Source organism: Trichomycterus rosablanca, chromosome 8 (genome assembly GCF_030014385.1).
Source record: "Trichomycterus rosablanca isolate fTriRos1 chromosome 8, fTriRos1.hap1, whole genome shotgun sequence".
NCBI lineage: Eukaryota > Metazoa > Chordata > Actinopteri > Siluriformes > Trichomycteridae > Trichomycterus > Trichomycterus rosablanca.
The window spans coordinates 1,083,548-1,106,509 of NC_085995.1; the positions used below are offsets into that span (position 1 = coordinate 1,083,548).

At 44.9% G+C, this 22,962-nt stretch overlaps 1 protein-coding gene across 1 annotated transcript in view; it reads right to left on the minus strand.

The window, feature by feature from the left end:
* Window positions 1-312: 312 nt before the first annotated feature.
* ntrk3a (neurotrophic tyrosine kinase, receptor, type 3a) overlaps window positions 313-22,962 on the minus strand; it is a 110,771-nt gene continuing 88,121 nt past the window's right edge. Inside the window, exons 11-16 of the mRNA XM_063000933.1 lie at window positions 14,067-14,255; window positions 7,541-7,671; window positions 6,824-6,996; window positions 5,090-5,333; window positions 2,675-2,833; window positions 313-764 (exon numbers count right to left, since the gene is read on the minus strand). Of these exons, the coding sequence (XP_062857003.1) occupies window positions 579-764; window positions 2,675-2,833; window positions 5,090-5,333; window positions 6,824-6,996; window positions 7,541-7,671; window positions 14,067-14,255 (1,082 nt within the window). The 3' untranslated portion in view covers window positions 313-578. The remainder of the gene's footprint in view (window positions 765-2,674; window positions 2,834-5,089; window positions 5,334-6,823; window positions 6,997-7,540; window positions 7,672-14,066; window positions 14,256-22,962) is intronic.

Sequence of the window (22,962 nt, forward strand, 5' to 3'; positions counted from 1 at the left end):
ATTGGGCAAAAATGTGCCACGTTTCAGAAAGGAAAAGCCCTGTTAGCCAGTCTGTTAGATACAGTCCAAAAAAAATTAATAAATAAATAAAATAATAAAAATAATAATGAGTTTCACCAGACGTCCGTGCTTCAAAAAATAATAAGAAATAAATATATAAAAAAAAAATATATATTAAAAAAAAAAAATCCAGTTTAAAGGAAAATTTTAAATGAATATTTTAAAGTTTTTTTCCCTTTTTTATGTTCAGAGAAATAAATTAATTAATTAATAAATTAATACGAGAAAAGATACGCAAATGATCTTCCATCAAGCTGGAGAAGAAATCCACACATCCAAAATGTTTCTCCATCTTCCTAAATATCTGAATATTGAGGAAAAAAATCCCCAAAAGAATAAAATAAATAAAAAAAAAAAATATAAATCCGAGCTCGTCTCCGTATCCGACTGTACATCCCAGAACGCGCCCCCCCCCCGGACCGGCGTCCGGTTTTTGGAGAGGTGTAGCAGGCACTTAAGTCCGTCCCGTTGCTCAGGTGAGAGTGTGTGTGTCGGGTCTCGCTCCTGACCCGCAGGTTTTAACCCAGAATGTCCAGATAAACCGGCGCCGCTTTACCCAGGGCCAGGAGGATCTTCTGGATCTCTTTGATGTTGAGCCTCTGCTGGGGTTCCCGCTGCCAGCAGCCCAGCATCATGTCGTACACCTCTTTGGGGCAGATGCGGGGGCGCTCCAGCACCCGTCCCTGCGTTATACACTCGATCACCTGCAGACAGAAACCGTACGGTCAAAACAATGTGGACACGTGAGTGCTAACCTAAAAAAAGTATGTACTTCTTTTGTCACATGATTTTGGAGTGTGTCTGTTGGAATTTGTGACCATTTGAGGCCTGAATCAAAATCGATATTTCAGTTTGCCCCGGAGGTTTGGTGTTGGGTTTTTACATTCACATTTCTAGCATTTGTTTGGGGCTACAACAGTGACTCCTTGGCAGTTGTGGGGCTTGAACTGGCAACCTTCCGATTACTAGTCCAGCACCCGTCCCTGCGTTATACACTCGATCACCTGCAGACACGAGACGTACAGAAACCATACGGTCAAACATATGTGGACACGAGTGTTAACTTAAAAAGTATGTCATTTTTTGTCACATGATTTTGGAGTGTGTCTATTGGAATTTGTGCCCATTTGAGGCCTGAATCAAAATTAATATTTCACTTCGCCCCAGAGGTTTGGTGTAGGTTTTTTTACATTCACAGTTCTAGCATTAAGCAGATAATTTGAGCAATTGAAGGCTGAGGGCCTTGTTTCAGGGCCCAACAGTGTTTAGGCAACTTGGCAGTTGTGGGACTAAAACTGGCAACCTTCCGATTACCAGTCCAGCACCCGTCCCTCTGTTATACATCCCATTACATGCAGACACAAGACATACAGAAACAATACGGTCAAAAATGCTTATTGGACAGCCATGACTGTAAGAAGTATGTATTTTTTGGAGTGTGTCTGTTGGAATTTGTGCCCATTTGAGGCCTGGATCACAATCAATATATTTCAGTTCGCCCCAGAGGTTTAATGTGGGTTTTTACATTCACATTTGTAGCATTTAGCAGACAATTGAAGCAATTGTAGGTTAAGGGCCTTGCTCAGGGGCCCAAATGTCTCTTGGCAACTTAGCAGTTGTGGGGCTTGAACTGGCAACCTTCCGATTACTAGTCCAGCACCCGTCCCTGCGTTATACACTCGATTAGCTGCAGACACGAGACACAGATACAGAGATACAGAAACCATACAGTCAAAAAAATGTAACTGTAAAAATTACGTACTTTTTGCCGCAAGATTTTGGATCGTGTCTGTTGGAATTTGTGCCCATTTAATCCGATCTGTTGAGGTCAGGCACTGATGTTTTAATTTTTCAAACCCTGGGTGGCTGCCCTTGGGTGGGTCATGAGCCAAAAGAAATGGGTCACAGAGAAAAATAATAATATTTACATCTATGGCATTTAGCAGACGCTTGCATCCAAAGCGACCTACAGTACTGTGACACTGTACTGTCCAAGCTATTGAGGGTTAAGGGCCTTGCTCAAGGGCCCAACGGTGGCAACCTGGCAGTGGCGGGGCTTGAACAGGCAACCTTTTGATTACAAGTCCAGTACCTTAACCACTAAGCTACCACTGCGCCTAATTAAATAAACAGGCACATAAATGCAAAACAGACTTGTACACAAACGTCCCCTTGTGGAGGCTTTACGTTACATCTTGTAAACCACAGTGGGACCAGGTTGCCACCATTTTTATTAATGAAGTATGTTTTGTTTTGATGCATCATTTGTGTTTCCTGCGCCGCGGTGAAAATCATAAAAGGCTATCTTATCTTATAAAGAAAATGTGAGTCGTTTCTGGTTCTGACTGACTGAGCGCGGAGCCGGCGTGGTTTTACTTGTCAGGACAGAGCTAGCATGGCTTAATTGCTTTGTACTCGCTACCCTTTACAGCTTTAGCAGTAATTGATTTTGCTCAGTGCTAAATACGCTAGCCGTGATCTCTGCTCAAAACAGAGACTCGTTAGCATTCCAGTACAGGCTCTGACGCCTGGATAAGCTCAACTCAGCCTGGCGGGATTTAAACTGCGCACATGTTGGCGTTGGACGTTCCGGACTCGGTGATGATGTTCTTACCTCGTTGTTGGCGAGCTGGAACCACGGCTGCTTGCCGTAGGTGAAAATCTCCCACAGGATGACGCCGAAGCTCCAGACGTCGCTCTCCGTGGTGAACTTCCGGTACATGATGCTCTCTGGAGGCATCCAGCGGATGGGCAGCATGGTGTGACCTCCCACCTGAGAGAACGGAGCCACAGGTACAATCACTGACTGACGAGGCGGGAAGAAAACTGCTCAAAACTGTTCAAGGAGGGAGACGATCATCACTGAGCGAGCGGACGAGACGGCCAGAACAGAACAGGAACTCCTGAACCGCATACGTTGGAGGCGGAGTTACTGTACGTCCAGACTCGTGGAAGGAACTGGATTGATGTTATCAGACGATGTGAGACGGGGGGCGTCGGAGAACCCGGACCCCTCTGTCTAGCCAACCATCACAAAGGAAAATGTAGCAGTAACGTGACATAATAAAAACATCACTATAACATCCCGGGGAGGACGAGGGAGCTACATCGTTTGATTACGCTCTGAATCTGTGTTGTTTGTTTGTTTGTTTGTTTTTAATTCTTTACTTTATGAATCCCGCCACGCCGCTTCTAGTCGAGAACTGGCTGTACCGCTGTACGTCGTTCTAGATCTAAAAAACGATAGAATTCGGCTGTATTTTTATGTGTTTAATTATTTATTATTTATTTTACAGCGAGCTGAACACATCCTTCACCCAGACACGACTCCATTAACCACGTTAACCAGCACAGATCTGCGTCTGCTCCCTTCTCCTCCCCTGAATTATTTTCCCGCTCGGTTATTGAGGTGAGCGGCGGGAGCGTTAGCGGGGAGTCCGGCGGAGGAGAAATCGATAATGAAGAAGCAGAGAGGAGAAATGAGACGACGCAGAGAGAGAAGCGGGAGGTAAGAGGAGAAAGACGAGCGATCGTACCGCCGGGGTGAGAGAAAAAAACAACAAACCCTCGTTATCCATTAAAGAGTCTGACAGCTTTAAACCGCGGTGAGACGGAAATGAAGTGGCGCTCCAGGCCGCTACAGATCGATACGGCGGCGTGGTGTTAATCATAGCCGCGCCCCAGCGCTTTCGGATCTGTTTCCTCGCGGTGTTGGCGGCGGCGTGGTGACTTTCAGCGCCGGTCGCGTTTCTATAGTCTAAAGACTCGTGACTTGAATTAGCCTTTAATGTATAGACTTGTGACTTGACCTGTAGTCTAACATAAAGACTCGTGACTTGACTTTTACCCAAAAGTGTCATGACTTGACTTAGACTCCAGCCTCAAGACTCGTGACTTTACTTAGACTTAAGGCTCAAGACTTGTGACATGACTTCGACTATTACCTAAAGACTCGTGAATTGACTTAGACTCTAACCTAAACTCATGACGTAGACTCTAGCCTAAAGACTCATAACTTGACTTAGACTCTAACCCAAAGACTTGTGACTTGACTTAGACACTAGCCTATAGACATGTCAAGTTAACTAAGACTTTAGTGTATAGACTCGTGACTTGACCTGTACTCTAGTCTAACTCCAGCCTAAAGTGTCATGACTTGACTTAGACTTTAGCCTAAAGACTCATATCTTGACTTAGACTCTAACCCAAAGACTCATGACATGACTTAGACTCTAACCCAAAGACTCATGACATGACTTAGACTCCAACCTAAAGACTCATGACATGACTTAGACTCCAACCTAAAGACTCATAACATGACAGACTCCAACCTAAAGACTCATGACATGACTTAGACTCTAACCCAAAGACTCATGACATGACTTAGACTCTAACCCAAAGACTGATGACATGACAGACTCCAACCTAAAGACTCATGACATGACTTAGACTCCAACCTAAAGACTCATGACATGACTTAGACTCTAACCCAAAGACTCATGACATGACTTAGACTCTAACCCAAAGACTCATGACATGACTTAGACTCCAACCTAAAGACTCATAACATGACTTAGACTCTAACCTAAAGACTCATGACATGACTTAGACTCTAACCTAAAGACTCATGACATGACTTAGACTCTAACCCAAAGACTCATGACTTGAATTAGACTTTAGCCTAAAGACTCATAACATGACTTAGACTCTAACCCAAAGACTCGTGACTTGACTTAGACTCTAACCCAAAGACTCGTGACTTGAATTAGACTTTAGCCTAAAGACTCATAACATGGACTCCAGCTTAGAGACTCAAAAAGACTCTTTACGTGACTTGACAATGCACAAATGCTATAAAATTCGATGCACAAATTGGAACAGAACCGGTTCCACGTGGGTCGAAAAGAACTAACAGTGACCCAGAACCGGTTCTGATTGGTTGAACCTGTTGTGATTATTTGTGGTTATTACAGTAAAACTGAGAGTTAAAGATATAAAAGATAAGAATTAAAATGACACTGACGCTCACCCGGTAGTAGTCGGTGCTGTAGATGTCCCTCGACATGCCGAAATCCCCGATCTTGACCAGCAGCCCGTTCCCCACCAGGCAGTTCCGGGTTGCCAGATCCCTGTGCACGAAGTGCTGAGACGCCAGGTACACCATCCCCGCCGAGATCTGAGTGGCTATGTGCAACATCTGGGACAGACCCAATTCCCCGCTGGTCTGCAGGGGCTGCCCGTCCACCAAGATCATCGCGTCAGGACCGTGAGCTCTGGAAATAATGATCATAATAACGACAGGGTCAGAAGTATGTGGACGCTTCTCCTGATTATCTGCTGAGTTTGGCTCTTTCAGTCACGCCCATCCCAAATAAATACATGAATTGGAATGCAGACCTTGAGTCAGCCCTTTTATCCCTTCTTGAGCACAAATCCCCACAGTCTTAGAAAACCTCTTTTTGTTTTTTTGGATTAGATAGGATGGATTTCAATATTTTAAATGAGATGATGCTCAGGTGTCCACATACTTCTGGCAATATATAACCCCCCCAATATTTGTGTGTCTAAAATCTGGCAACCCTGGAGGTAGGTTACATGGAAACAACCTGGCAACAGGGCAGAGATGCTTCAAGGGTTAGCATGAGTGTGTGTGTGTCTGTGTGTGTGTGTGAGTGTTAATCCAGCGACAGGAAGTGTGGAGTCTCTCGTCATGGCCGCGCCCGCCGTGTTTTCCACTTTCCGTTTCAGCTGAGACTTTGTTCCTCATCCATCTTCCTGATGCCTCACGCCGCCGCCGCCGCAGTCACAGCGATAACGCACCACCGACACCGCACCACCGACACCGCCGCGCCGACAGGAAATGAAAGCCGCTTCCTCTCGGCGGGGCGAAGGTCGCGGGAGTGGAGGATTTTCATAAACACTTTATAAGAAGAGCCGGCGTGGATTGCGGGGGGCGGATCTTCACCCCTCACCTCCCCCAGCGTCTCATGACTGTTCGGATGGAACAGGGAAGGTCCTTCCCTAAACTGCTGATATAGCCAAAATGCTTGAAATACAAAAGTTAGAGAAGGGTGTCTATATAGCCAAAAGTATGTGGACACCTGAACGTGTGTGATCTTTTCATCTGTGAGGAGGCTTCTCACAAGACTTTGAAGTACGTCTGTAGTACGGAATTTGTGCCCGTTCATTCGTTCAAGAGAGCTTCAGTTGATGTTCTGGTCTGTTCCAAAGCTGTTTAGTGAGACTGGAGAACCAGAGAACTGGAGAGCTGAGGAACCAGAGAACTGGAGAACCAGAAAACCGAAGAACCAGAAAACTGAGGGACCAGAGAACCAGGGAATCGAGGAACCAGAGAACTGGAGAACCAGAAAACCGAGGAACCAGAGAACTGGAGAGCTGAGGAACCAGAGAACTGAGGGACCAGAGAACTGGAGAACTGAGGAACCAGAGAACTGGAGAACTAGAGAACCGAGGAACCAGAAAACTGAGAGACCAGAGAACTGAAGAAATGAGGAACCAGAGAACTGAGGGACCAGAGAACTGGAGAACCAGAAATCCGAGGAACCAGAAAACTGAGGGACCAGAGAACTGGAGAACTGAGGGACCAGAGAACTGGAGAACTGAGGAACAAGAGAACTGGAAAACTAGAAAACTGAGGAACTAGAAAACTGAGAGACCAGAGAACTGGAGAACCATAGAACCCAAGAACCAGAGAACTGATGAACTAGAAGGGGCCTTATAATACTTTTGGATGGGAACGTACCTGAGGAACTTGTTGAGGTCTCCGTGCTTCATGTACTCGAACACCATGATGAGCGGATCTCCGTCCACACACACGCCGTAGAACTTCACGATGTGCTCGTGCTGCAGGTTGGTCAGGAGCTCGGCCTCGCGCTGGAAGTCCTTCCTCGCCGCCAGCGTCGGATCCTTCAGGGTCTGCGGACACATCAAGCGTCAGATCACCAGATTCTGTAACATGTCTGTGGGGATTTGGTGCTGGACAGGGAGGCCTGCTCTTCTCAGAGGAGGGCGCTCTGTTTTAATACTGGTTGTTTCAGGTGTGAAATAGGACGTCACACAAGCTGGTAATCAGAAGGTTGCTGGTTCAAACCCCACCATTGTCAAGTTGCCATTGTGGGCCCCTGAGCAAGGCCCTTAACCCTCATAGTTAAAGTGCCCGCTAAATGCCGTGAATGTAAAAGTAGACAGTCTGGCGTCTACAAACAGCCCCTGATATATCGGCGTCCTGTCTGGGGGGCGGTACTGCACCGCGCCCGGTGATTTTAGGGGAAATCGGACCCACCGCGACCCTCATTTTAAGGGGTCAAGAAAAAAACATTTTTCTTTCAGTCATTGATTTTCACCACCTGATCCACCATCCTCCTCCTCCAAACCCCCCCGACATGGCGCGTCTCCATTAACCGGATCGTTACGGCAACCTGGAGTAACCGGAGACCGAGGTCACCCCGACGTCTCTCACCTTGACCGCCACCAGCATCTTGTCCTTGGTGGGACTGAGGTTGTAGCACTCGGCCAGGAAGACCTTCCCGAACGCGCCCTCGCCGAGCTCCCGCTTCAGCATGATGTCCCGTCGCTTAATGTGCTGGACGTCTGCGGGCGAGAAGAGAGGGAGGAGAGGGTAAACACCTACTGTACCAGGTACCAGGGGGGTCTCACTGCAACAGGTGTCTGTCAGGGCCTAACTATATATAGGTGTTTGTGGTATTTGTGGTGTTTGTGGTGTTTAGTGTTTGTGGTGATTGTGGTGCTCGTGTTCCTGGTGTTTGTGGTGTTTATGCTGTTTGTGGTATTTGTGATGTTTGAGGTGTTTGTGATGTTTATTGTGTTTGTGGTGCTTGTAGTATGTGTGGTGTCTGTGGTATTTGTGGTGTTGGTGGTATCTGTGGTGGTGTTTGTAGTATGTGTGGTGTTTGTACTGTAGTATGTGTGGTGTTTGTGGTGGTGTTTGTAGTATGTGAGGTGTTTGTGGTATTTGTAGTATGTGTGGTGTTTGTGGTATTTGTGGTGTTTGTAGTATGTGTGGTGTTTGTGGTGTTTAGTGTTTGTGGTGATTGTGGTGCTCGTGTTCCTGGAGTTTGTGGTATTTGTGATGTTCATGGTGTTTGTAGTGTTTGTGGTGTTTATGCTGTTTGTGGTGTTTGTGATATTTGTGGTGTTTGTGATATTTGTGGTGTTTGTGGTGTTCCTGGTGTTTGTGGTATTTGTGATGTTCAGGGTGTTTATGCTGTTTGTGGTGTTTGTGGTCTTCAGGGTGTTTGTGGTGTTTATGCTGTTTGTGGTTTTATGGTGTTTGTTGTGTTTGACTCTCTGTGTTTGACTTTGTGTTTGACTCTCTTGGCTTTACCGATCGGTGGCTTCAGGCTGCAGTTTTGCTTCACTGACGTGGTTAATTACGGTCCAGATGAAAAAACGAGGATCAGATCATCAAAAACGAATCTGATTTCTATACAAAAAATAAATAAATAAATAAATAAAAGCGCAGGATCATTTGCTCACTTTCTGAAGGCGAAACATGAATCGATCATCTTTTGACTGAACGAGCACAAATTCCCACAGACATTCTTCTCAGAAAAGCTGAAAAGATCTCATAATTGTCGCTCTGTTTAAAAACGGGACGTCCGGCAAGCTGGTGGTCAGGCGTCCGAATACATTCGATCACCTGTTGTATAAACGCTGCGGCTCTGGGTGAAGGTGAGCGAGAGTGATTTAGCGGGTCGCTAATACGGCGCCGTAGAGAGAACGAACCTGCCGTACCACACCTCAAAAACAAAGGGATGAACGCATCAGCGGACGAACACAGAGAGGCGCGGGGGGTCAAGCGCTCCAAACGAACTCAATCTCGCCGCCCAGACCATTAGCATTTCACCGCGGTGGGAGGACAGCGGCGCCGCGCGGCTCTCACTAGGTAATTGGGATTTAATACGTTGGGTTAAACTGGCGGGACGGGCGCGACTGATGGGAGGAATAAAACTCGGCTCCCTCCGACAGGGTCCGGATCCGAGATAGCTCAATTCGGCTAATCAGGCTCGTATAGCGGTACGAGCCGAGCCGCTGAAGGTCAGCCGCTGACCGTTACGCCGTTATGGTCCCAATTAGCCGTTTAATGACCGGGAGATTCGTCTCATTTGCATAAATATTACAGTAATAAACACCTACAGGAGGGCGGAGAACCCAGAGAGACGTTCTAAAGGTTCTTCTACGGGTTTTTATCAGGTGATGAAACAAAGATGCCAAAAGTATTTGGACGCCTGACCGCGAGCTTGCCGGACATTTGATTTCAAGAAAACAGAGTGAGTGTCAGCACGCTGTGTCATCTATTCAGCTAGAACAAGTACTGACGTTTGTGGTGTTTGAAGTATTTGTGGTGTCCGTGGTATTCGTGGTGTTTGTAATATTTGTTGTGTTTGTGTTGTTTGTAGTATGTGTGGTGTTTGTTGTGTTTGTGGTGTTTGTTGTGTTTGTACTGTAGTATGTGTGTTTGTACTGTAGTATGTGTGTTTGTACTGTAGTATGTGTGTGTTTGTACTGTAGTATGTGTGTTTGTACTGTAGTATGTGTGTTTGTACTGTAGTATGTGTGTGTTTGTACTGTAGTATGTGTGTGTTTGTACTGTAGTTTGTGTGTGTTTGTACTGTAGTATGTGTGTGTTTGTACTGTAGTATGTGTGTGTTTGTACTGTAGTATGTGTGTGTTTGTACTGTAGTATGTGTGGTGTTTGTACTGTAGTATGTGTGGTGTTTGTACTGTAGTATGTGTGGTGTTTGTACTGTAGTATGTGTGGTGTTTGTACTGTAGTATGTGTGTGTTTGTACTGTAGTTTGTGTGTGTTTGTACTGTAGTATGTGTGTGTTTGTACTGTAGTATGTGTGTGTTTGTACTGTAGTATGTGTGTGTTTGTACTGTAGTATGTGTGGTGTTTGTACTGTAGTATGTGTGGTGTTTGTACTGTAGTATGTGTGGTGTTTGTACTGTAGTATGTGTGGTGTTTGTACTGTAGTATGTGTGTGTTTGTACTGTAGTATGTGTGGTGTTTGTACTGTAGTATGTGTGTGTTTGTACTGTAGTATGTGTGTGTTTGTACTGTAGTATGTGTGGTGTTTGTACTGTAGTATGTGTGGTGTTTGTACTGTAGTATGTGTGTGTTTGTACTGTAGTATGTGTGGTGTTTGTACTGTAGTATGTGTGTGTTTGTACTGTAGTATGTGTGGTGTTTGTACTGTAGTATGTGTGGTGTTTGTACTGTAGTATGTGTGTTTGTACTGTAGTATGTGTGTGTCTGTACTGTAGTATGTGTGTGTTTGTACTGTAGTATGTGTGTGTTTGTACTGTAGTATGTGTGGTGTCTGTACTGTAGTATGTGTGTGTCTGTACTGTAGTATGTGTGTGTTTGTACTGTAGTATGTGTGTGTTTGTACTGTAGTATGTGTGTGTCTGTACTGTAGTATGTGTGTGTTTGTACTGTAGTATGTGTGTGTTTGTACTGTAGTATGTGTGTGTTTGTACTGTAGTATGTGTGGTGTCTGTACTGTAGTATGTGTGTGTCTGTACTGTAGTATGTGTGTGTTTGTACTGTAGTATGTGTGTGTCTGTACTGTAGTATGTGTGTGTTTGTACTGTAGTATGTGTGTGTCTGTACTGTAGTATGTGTGTGTCTGTACTGTAGTATGTGTGTGTTTGTACTGTAGTATGTGTGTGTCTGTACTGTAGTATGTGTGTGTCTGTACTGTAGTATGTGTGTGTTTGTACTGTAGTATGTGTGTGTTTGTACTGTAGTATGTGTGTGTCTGTACTGTAGTATGTGTGTGTCTGTACTGTAGTATGTGTGTGTTTGTACTGTAGTATGTGTGTGTTTGTACTGTAGTATGTGTGTGTCTGTACTGTAGTATGTGTGTGTCTGTACTGTAGTATGTGTGTGTTTGTACTGTAGTATGTGTGTGTTTGTAGTATTCTTTGTGTTTGTGGTGTTTGTGGTATTTTGTATTGTGGTACTTTTGTCCACACAGCGTACGTGAAATAGCCGTGCGCACTCCGCCGCTAATCACCCTAATAAAGATAAAGCAGCGGTGTGGCTAATCCCGGCGGGATTAATGGAGCGGTAGCAGATATGAATCTGTCATTAATCCAGCAGATCTGTCCCGTCACGTCTCTTAATCAGGATTCATTTCCTGCTGCGTTTTACACCTGAAGCTCCCAGGAGGCCGTTCATCTCCGTTCATCTCCCCGATCATCTCCACGATCATCTCCGTTCATCTCCCCGATCATCTCCACGATCATCTCCGTTCATCTCCCCGATCATCTCCACGATCATCTCCGTTCATCTCCCCGATCATCTCCACGATCATCTCCGTTCATCTCCACGATCATCCCGCCGTCCACCACCACTAAATATTCACTATTATCACCACGGTAACACGTCTGAAACATGACTGAGGTGAACGTGAAGCTCCCAGGAGGGCGTTCATCTCCACGATCATCTCCATGATCATCTCCGTTCATCTCCACGATCATCTCCGTTCATCTCCCCGATCATCCCGCCGTCCACCACCACTAAATATTCACTATTATCACCACGGTAACACGTCTGAAACATGACTGAGGTGAACGTGAAGCTCCCAGGAGGTCGTTCATCTCCACGATCATTCTGCCGTCCACCGCGGAGCGCCGGCAAACACGGTAATATTCACTATTATCACCACTGAGCACCGAGCCCACGGATTTCAGAGAAACTACAGTCACTGTGACCCTGACCAGGATAAATGATCTTACATTTTTCCTTTTGTATGAACCTACATGAGCTTCTAATGAGTCGTTCAAATATATATAATCCAAACGATTCATCCAAACAAGCTTCAAACGAATGAATCTAAACGAGCTTCTGATGAGTCAGATTTCCGCAGACGCACCTCATGTTTTCATCACGTCCAGAAGAGTAACGGCTGTTCTAACCACGGCAGCGGTGAGGCGTCCACATATTTTTGGAAGGCACGGCGCAGACGCTCTGTACGGCGCTACACGAACGCGCTTTATTTATCTGACGTCTATTAATAGAGCCGCGCGGCGCATCCATCAGCGGGAGCTCTTATTGAATTCAGCGCGAGGATGAATGATGATGTTCCTCAGCGAACACACGGGCCGCCGTCCAGGACCCGAGAGATTCTTCTGCACCGCGGCCGGGCCTCACCGTGCCTCGCCGCGCCGGCGGCCGTGTTTGATTTATATTTCTATAACAGACACGAGGGGATCGGACTCGCCCGCGGACGCCGTCCAGTCTCATCAACGTTTCTGTTCACGCTCGCGGCGGGAAAACACGGCGGAATGGAAACGGCGCAGAAGGGCCGGCGGTGAATACGGTCGCAGAGAAGTTCCCTCAGGAAGGAAGAACAAAACAACACGTCCACGTCTTCAAAAGCACCGAAAGATAAATACGCTTCTGAAACACGCTGTACGGTCAAAAGTATTGGGACGCCCCCTCTAATCTTAGATTTCAAGCGTCTGAATACTTTTGGTCATTTAGTGAATAGTGTCTCGATTCCTGACAGGACAGAAGTAGTCCTCAAGTTCCTGATTTCAAACTATCAAACTATTCAAAAGATCACAGGCGATGAACAATCTGTGATTTGAGGCGAAAAGAGGCAAACAGTAGCTTCAGGCGAGCGTCCACATACTTCTGGCCACCGTAGACGCACTGTGATGGTGTCTGACGAGCGAGCGGACGCGCGTTTATCTGAATCTTTACGAGGTTCTCGTCGCCCTCCTCGTTCTCCGCTCGAGGAACCGCCCCGCCGCAGATCTTAAATCCGGGAGCGACTTCATTCGGCTCCTGAAAGCTCGACAGCGGCTCTAAAACTAAACGACTCTCCTGATCACGCCGCCGCCAGATTTACGCACTCCCATGATGCACCGTAACAGCGGCTCGTACAAGGGCAGAGATCCTACAAATCCTGAGGAGGGGCGTCGCCGTCCCGGCGCTCCCGGAGCTCCACGGGTCGAAACCGTCTCGTTTCTGCTGAAAGTGGAACCGGATCGGAACGTTTGAACTGTACACATTATTGTGGAGCTAGAAAGGCTTTCCACATGAATTTGGAGTATGTCTGTGGCAATTTGTGCCTATTCAGTCAAAATAAAGGGGCCTTATGAACAGGAATAGGGCTTCCCCAAACCTTCCCAATGAGTGAGCTGCACTAGAGGTGGTGTGGCGACCCACTGACTCACTCACTGAATCACTCACTGAATCAGTGACTCACTCACTTACTGACTCATTCACCCACTAATTCACTGACTCACTCACTGAATCACTGACTTACACACTTACTGAATTACTATCTCACTTTCTCATTTACTGACTCATTTACTGAATCACTCACCCACTTACTGACTTACTGAATCACTGACTTGCTCACTTACTCACTGACTCAATCATTCACTCATGTTCTCACCGACTCACTTACTGACTGACTCATTCACTAGTCACTGACTGACTGACTCACTTACTGAATTACTGACTCACCCACTGAAACACTGACTGACTCACTGTCTTACTGACTTACGGACAGACTCATTCAATCACACACACACACACACACACACACACACACACTTTATGCAACTCACTGACTCACTCACTCATTCACCCACTCATTTTCTTTCTGACTGATTCACTCATTCAGTGAATCACTGACTCATGCACTCACTCACTTGTTCACTCACTCACTGTCTTACCAACTAAATCACTAAATCACTGACTCACTTACTTACTGTCTTACTGACTGATTCACTCACTTAATGAATCACTCACTCACTCACTCACTTGACACTTCAAGAGGATTTACACAATGCATAATACAATAAGAGATTCAAACCCAGCCTTGCAGGACCCTTGTTGCTGTGCGGCACCCACCCTACCAGCCGTACCCTGCACAGCGAGACGACCCGGTGCAGCAGGGCGGAGCAGTGAGAGGACCCGAGCTGTGGGGTTGAGTACTCACACGTGGAGGGTTTGCTGCAGTTGTGTCCGTGACGGAAGTACTGCGGATTTTCGATGACGGGGATCCGGGTCATTCCGATAACCACGGCGTCGGGTCCGGCGTCCAGGGTACACGGGCTCAGGATGCCGTGGTTGACGTGATGGAGGGGGCTGGCGCTGTCTTCTTCTCCACTGATCACGGCTACTGGACCTGAAACACAAGAACCAGACGGGGTCAGAGATTCAAACCCGAAACAAACGGTCGGGCGGAACCATTCGTTTCTGAGGTTACTCACGATAGCTATACGGTTAACGCCAGCTGCTCGATCCACCAACAAACAGAAATGCGAACAATATAAAACAAACGACACGCTACAGGAGGATTAAATATCGGTGAGTCAGTAAGTGAGTCAGTCAGTGAGCTAGTATATGAGTGAGTCAGTAAGTGAGTCAGTCAGTGAGCTAGTAAATGAGTCAGTCGGTCAGTGAGTGAGTCAGTCAGTGAGTAAGTGAGTCAGTGATTGAGTGGATGAGTGAGTCAGTAAGTGAGTCAGTCAGTAAATGAATCAGTGACTGAGTGGATGAGTGAGTCAGTAAGTGAGTCAGTCAGTAAATGAAACCACTTAGTCACTGATTCATTTACTGACTGACTTACTTACTCACTGACTGACTGACTCATTCACTAGCTCACTGACTGACTCACTAACCCTATGAGTGAGTAAATGAGTGAGTCAGTATGTGAGTCAGTCAGTAAATGAGTCTGTGAATGAGTGTCAGTATGTAAGTCAGTCAGTGAGCTAGTGAAAAAGTCAGTCAGTGAGTCAGTCAGTAAATGAGTCTGTGACTAAGTGGATGAGTGAGTCAGTATGTGAGTCAGTCATTAAAGAATCAGTGACTAAGTGGATAGGTGAGTCAGTATGTGAGTCAGTCAGTAAATGAGTCAGTGACTGAGTGAATGAGTGAGTCAGTATGTGAGTCAGTGACAGTGGATGAGTGAGTCAGTAAGTGAGTAAGTGAGTCAGTCAGTAAATGAGTCTGTGACTGAGTGAGTGAGTAAGTGAGGTAGTGAATGAGTCAGTCAGTCAGTGAGTAAGTGAGTCAGTCAGTGAGCTAGTGAGTGAGTCAGTCAGTAAGTGAGTCAGTGACTAAGTAGATGACTAAGTCAGTATGTGAGGCAGTCAGTGAGCTAGTGAATAAATCAGTCGGTCAGTGAGTGAGTCAGTGAGCTAGTGAGTGAGTCAGTCAGTGAGTGAGTCAGTGACAGTGGATGAGTGAGTCAGTAAGTGAGTCAGTGACTGAGTGGATGAGTGAGTCAGTAAGTGAGTCAGTCAGTAAATGAGTCAGTGAGTAAGTGAGTCAGTCAGTAAATGAGTCAGTAATAAGTGAGTCAGTCAGTAAATGAGTCAGTGAGTCAGCACGTGAGTCAGTCAGTGAGCTGCTATGAAACAGCGGTAAAGTACGCTAGTCTGCTACAGCTGAGATCTGCGGATTCAGGGTTCTAATCTCTGTGCTATCGGCCAGCCGGGCTTCTGCACAAACACGACTGGCTAACGTCCGAGGGAGGTGAGGTGGCCGAAACAGCCTAGCCATTGGAAGGTGCGCTCGCAGTGCAGGTCCCACGCCAAGATTCAAATAGGAGGGCATGAAAACTGTGCCAAGTCTGGTACCCGTCCAGATCCGCCGTGGATCAACAAGACCAAAAATCAGAAGGTTCTTCAGGAGGCTCCTGGCTGGAATCCCGTCGAGAAATCATGGCGCATTTTGGGACCACAAGTTCATCATAACCTTCAGGGAGCTAAAAATGGTGCCAAAGATGCCAAGAGATATTGGCACAGCGGTCAAAATCAAACCACAATGCTGCAAAAACTGTCAATTAAAAACGGGACGCCTCCAACTTCCACAGCCTGGCCAAACACAGCGTGAAGTTCAACCTAATTATTGTTTACTTGTGGTGTTTTGGAAACGTGAGTGTACAACCTCACACACACACACACACACACACACACACACACACACACACACACACAGAGTGTATAAGGTCACCTAGTGTAACAACCACATCAACCTGCTGTCAGAAGCAATCTCACAGGAAGCGATAGCACACACACACACACACACTTTAAACAAGCATTAACCCTGGGTGTTTCTGAAATGTAAATGTAATGTTTGCATTTAAATGCCTTTTTTTTTTATTCATTCATTCACGGCGTAAAAGCTCGACTCTGGGATTTGCATATGTTTAAGAATTAGAACTGGAGCTGCTCGGGCGCGGCGGCATGCTAATACGCTACACTCAGCGGTTCCAGCCGTCTGATCAGACGCTCCACACACACACACACACACACACACACACACCGACGGCTCTGTGGATCAGAACTTTGCTTCAGAATGCTGTCCTGTACTTTCCAATCATGATACTCGAGTAGCTGCAAGTGTCGCTTGGGCTTCGAAACTAAGACCTACCGTTTCTGTGAAAGGACTGGGGTAGCTAGGCGTCCTCGCTACGTATCGCCATCGTAGGATCAACTGGACGGTGACCATCCAGTCCACATGCTTACTGACTCACTAAATCATTCACTAGCTCACTGGCTGACTCACTTAATGACTCACCCACTCACTGACTCCCTTACTCACTGACTCACTTACTGACTCACTCATTCACTGACTCCCTTACCCACTGACTCACTTACTGACTCATTCACTCACAAACTCACCGACTAACTTACTTTCCTACAGATTTACTTACTCACTTACTCATTCACTAGCTCACTGACTGACTTATTGACTCGCTTACTGACCCATTTACTGACTGACTCACTTACTGACTCACCCATTCACTGATTCATTTACTGACTCACTGACTCACTCACTAGCTCACTGACTGTCTTATTCACTAGCTCACTTACTGACTCACTCACCGAGTCACTTACTGACTGAATCATTCACTAGCTCAATGACTGACTCACTTACTGACTCACTTTCTTACTGTCTCACTCACTCACTCACTCACTGACTCACTTACTGTCCCATTCCTTAGCTCACTGACTGACTCACTCACTGACTCACTGACTCACTGTCCCATTCACTAGCTCACTAACTGATTCACTTTCTTACTGATTTACTCATCCATTCAGTGACTCACACACACACACACACACACACTTTAATCCACTTTAAACATGACGACAAGGCTAATAACACAAGTCATGCCACAGACAGACAAACAGACAAACAGATAGATACACAGATAGATAAATAAACAAATAGACAGACAGATAGAAAAACAGATAGATACACAGATAGATAAATAAACAAATAGACAGACAGATAGACAAACAGATAGATAGACAGATATACAGACAGGCAGACAGACAGACAGAGAGACAGACAGTAAGGTAGGTAGACAGACAGACAGACAGACAGACAGACAGACAGGCAGATAAATAGATAGACAAATAAATAGATAGATAGATAGATAGATAGATAGATAGATAGATAGATAGATAGATAGATAGACAAACAGAAAGACAGACAAATAGATAAATAGATAGACAGATAGTACTTCGGTGGAGGCGCCTCTAGATACTAACCAGGGTCCTCACACAGCCTGGAAGACCCCAAACCTTTTTAGTCCCATCTTTTCCCACCCAGCAGACCGGCGGCCGATTTTGTCCACTGCAGGCACTGCTGACTGAGCTGAGATTCGAACCCTGGTTCAGGACGATGGAGAGTTAAAAATACCTCAGTGTGTTAAACTGATGAAGAGCTCGACGTCTGCGGGACTGCAGGATGATTTACAGCCTCGTTACTCCGAGCGCCGCCGTTCTATTAATAATCCCCCATATAAACCTTATACAGGAACAGCGGCGGCTCAGCGGCGGCTCAGCGGCGGCGCAGCGGCGGATTAAACGGTTCCACTAAACACGTGGGGCCCCTGGATGAGGCCCTTATTCCTCCATCACCTGGACTGGTTTCTTAGTTTAACTTCATTCTGTCTCTAATTCCAACACTCTCGACTGTCCCGGGTATGGTCCTGCACTACACCCAGAGATTCTGGCAAAACCGGACCCACTGTGACCCTGACCAGGATAAAACAGTGATCACACACATATATACACGCACACTATTCACACACACACACACACACACACACACACACACACACACACGCATACACATACACACACACATATAATACACACACACACCATACACACACAATAACACACGCATACACATACACACACACATATAATACACACACACACACATACACACATATATACACACACTATTCACACACCACACACACACTCGCATACATACACACACACACACCATACACACATATACACACATCATACACACAGACACATACATACACACACATATACACACACATACACACTCACACACACACAGGCACGCACACATATACACACATATACACACGTACACACACACGCACACATATACACACACATTATACACACACATCACACACACAGACACATACATACACACACAGACACCTAGAAACACACACACAATCTCTCTCACACACACAGACACACAAACGCACCACACAGACACACACACATCATACAGACATCAACACACACAGACATACTCACACACAGACACACACACAACTACACAAAAACACACACACACACACATCATACACACACACGATACATACACACACAGACACAAACACATAGACACACAGACACACACAAACACAAGCACACACACTCAGAAACACACACACCATACACACAACATAAACACACACACACACACTTTTACATGTAGCAGATGCTCTTTATTGAGGCTCAGCATATTAATGCTCATGGTTTTGGAACAAGATGATAAACGAGCTCACGTTCAGGTGTCCACATACTTTTGGATCCCCACTCCACCCGCATCCCACCCGCACCCCACCCGCACCCCACCCGCACCCTGCTGGTTCCTGAGAGACACGAGCAGAGTGAGCAGCATGATAATGCGTCTGAACCGTCACTTCTTATCTGCGGTGGTGAGACAGGATGGGTCGAGGGTTTAAAACCATCCTGTCCAATTTTACCGGGTGGTTCTGTTTGATCTTTTTACCCCCTTCTTATCATACCAGGCTAATGAGGGGGCAGATGAAGGGCAAAGCAAGAGGGTATCAGAGCTGCCAGAACCTCTCCCTGTTCTCTTACACACCTCCGATCATGTCCAACCGTTACCGGCCATTCAGAGTGAGGGCCGCTATACATTCAGGAGCCCAATTTACCCCCCCCCCCCACACACACACACACACTTTACCTGCAACATGCTACCTTTAAATCCTCTTAAAATGACTGTAAATAAAGGTTTAGACCTCAAAATTATAAATCTAATATTATTATAATTATATAATTATTTAATTGTAATAATAAAAATATGATTTATTTATTATTTATTTATTAATGTATTATTATTATTATTATTATTATTAATTATTATTATTATTTATTACTATTATTATTATTATTATTATTGTTGTTGTTATTAGTTATTATTGTTATTATTATTTTATTATTAATTATTATTATTTATCATTACTATTATTATTTATTATTATTATTATTATTGTTGTTGTTATTATTTATTATTGTTATTATTATTTATCATTACTATTATTATTATTTATTATTATTATTGTTGTTGTTGTTATTATTTATTATTGTTATTATTGTTTATTATTAATTATTATTATTTATCATTACTATTATTATTATTTATTATTATTATTGTTATTATTTATTATTATTATTGATATTATTATTATTATTGATATTATTATTAGTATTATTATTATAATAATAATAATAATTATTATTATTTTTAATATTATTTTGCCTCGTCCCCTCACACGAGTCGTTTTACTCGTTTGTTGTTTGACGTCTCTCTCCGTTTCTTCCTCTCTCGTTTTATTTTACTGCACTATTTTTCGGCGGGGTGAGGAGGCGGATGAAGACGGACCTCGGGGCGCAGAAATCGCTCACACTGACGCCGCACCTTTGATTTGGTGACACCGAACTGAAACCCAGCCGTTAGTGCCAGCATGGGCACTCAGCACGCCACGCTGGATCCAATTAGTGCCAGCCGAGGAATCCTGGGAGAGAGAGAGACGGGCAGTGCGAGAGAGTGTGAGGGGCCAAACGAAATGCCGTCGAATTTATCCAGAATGCACAAATTTGAGGACGTTTTCCTCCAGATTTAGTCATTTCCAATTCCCCACTACAATTCCTATGTGGTGTGTGCTGAATCAGTACAGATGATCACGCTCTGCATTACTGTGTGTGTTACTCGACCGGACAGCAGGGGTCGCTGTTGCAGCGGCACTGAGAAGAAACCCGTTCTGACCTTCCCTCCCGGTTAAGCTACTGGACTAGTAATCACAAGGTCGCTGGTTCAAGCCCCACCACTGCCAGGTTGCCAGGTTGTTGGGCCCTTGAGCGAGGCCCTTAACCCTCAGTTGCTTAGACAGTATACAGCAAAATGACAGCAAAATGTTTATGTGGCTGTCACCATACCCGCCACAACAACAGTACCCCCCACGCCAACCGCACCCTCAGTTCTCCATGGACAAAAGTATTGGGACGCCACTTCTAATTAGCTCTGTTCTAGCGCCAAAGTGGTGGAACGAACTTTCTCTGTCTGTTCGAACATCTGAGTCTCTTGCTGTCTTTAAAAAACGATTAAAAACCCACCTTTTTACTAAACACTTAGGCTGACTTGTACTTATTTACTAACATTTTGTTCCATTCTTTTCCATAAAAAAAAAAAAAAAAAAAAAAAGGCACTTTGGTTCTAACAGGTTTTAGCAGATTTGTGTTCTTTGACTGTTGTTTTCCTAAACTTGAGAAATGAAATGTTCACTATAGAAGCACTTCTGTAAGTCGCTCTGGATAAGAGCGTCTGCTAAATGCTGAAAATGTAAATGTAAATGTAATTACTATTCTAATTCATGTGTTTCAGCCAGAACAGCTGCTAACAGGTGTAATAAAGCTGTTATATAAAGGAAACTCTATGCTTCTGACTCAGCACCAACAGTTTAGGGAAGGACCTTTTATTTTCCAGCATGACTGTGCCCGTGTGTGACTGGGTGATGAGGATTAGAGGAGCGCTGGTGAGTGTGTGAAACTGCTGGGTGAGAATTAGAGGAGCTTACAGCGCTAATTCATCAGCTCTACAGGAAAATCCCCAGTGTGTTTATTCTGCAGGATCAAACCTGCTGAGCCTTCAGGTTCTGTTCTACACACGCACCACCTACACACCACCTACACACCACATACACACTGTATATACACACTACACACACACACACTGTATCTACCCGCACCACCTACACACCACATACACACTGTATATACACACTACACACACACACACTGTATATACACAACACCTACACACCACATACACACTACACACACACACACACACTGCATGTACACACTACACACACACACACACACACACACTGTATATACACAACACCTACACACCACATACACACTACACACACACACTGCATGTACACACTACACACACACACACACACACACTGTATATACACACCACATACACACTGCGCATACACACACTGTATCTACACGCACCACCTACACACTACACACACACACCACATACACACTGTGTGTACACACCACCTACACACCACCTACACACCACCTACACACTACACACACACACCACATACACACTGCACATACACACAATGTATATACATACCACATACACACACACACACACACTGTATATACACACCACATACACACCACATACACACCACCTACATACTACACACACACACCACCTACACACCACATATACACTGCACATACACACAACACACACACTGCATATACACACTGTATATACACACTACATACACACTGCATACACACTGAATACACACTATATACACTGTGTGCACAATTATTAGGCAAGTTGTATTTTTGAGGATTAATTTTATTATTGAACAACTACAGTGCTCTCGGTAAATCCAAAATGTTAATAAACCTCAAACCTAAATTTTTAAGAAAGTAAAAGTGAGGTTTTGGCTTTCTTAGGAGAAAATCTATGTGTGCATAATTATTGGGCAACTATTAGTGTGCAGAATTATTATGCAACTAAATGAAAAACGAAAATTTTCCCATCTCACTTGTTTATGTTTATCTGTTAAAGTAAGAATAATAAATAAACAACTCAAAATTTACAAATAAACATTTCTGACATTTCAAAATGAAAATCAGTGACCAATATAGCCACCCTTCTTTTCAATGACAGCCAAAAGCCTTCCATTCATGGAGTCTGTCAGTTAATTGCTCTGTTGACGATCAACTTTTTGTGCAGCAGCAATCACAGCCTCCCAGACACTGTTTAGAGACGTGTATTGTTTTCCTTCACTGTAAATCTCCCGTTTAAGAAGGGCCCACAAGTTCTCAATAGGGTTTAGGTCAGGTGAGGAAGGGGGTCATGTCATTATTCTTTTATCTTTTAGGCCTTTACTGGCTAGCCACGCAGTGGAGTACTTTGATGCATGTGATGGAGCATTGTCCTGCATAAAAATCATGGTCTTCTTGAAAGATGCAGACCTTTTCCTGTACCACTGCTTGAAGAAAGTGTATTCTAAAAACTGGCAGTAAGTTTGGGAGTTGATTTTGAGTCAATTTTCAACACGAAAAGGTCCAACAAGCTCATCTTTATTAATACCAGCCCATAGCAGTACCCCACCTCCGCCTTGTTGGCGTCTGAGTCGAAGAGGAGCTCTGTGCCTGTTACTGGTCCAGCCACGGGCCCATCCATCTGGTCTGTCAAGAGTCACTCTCATCTCATCAGTCCATAAAACCTTTGAAAAA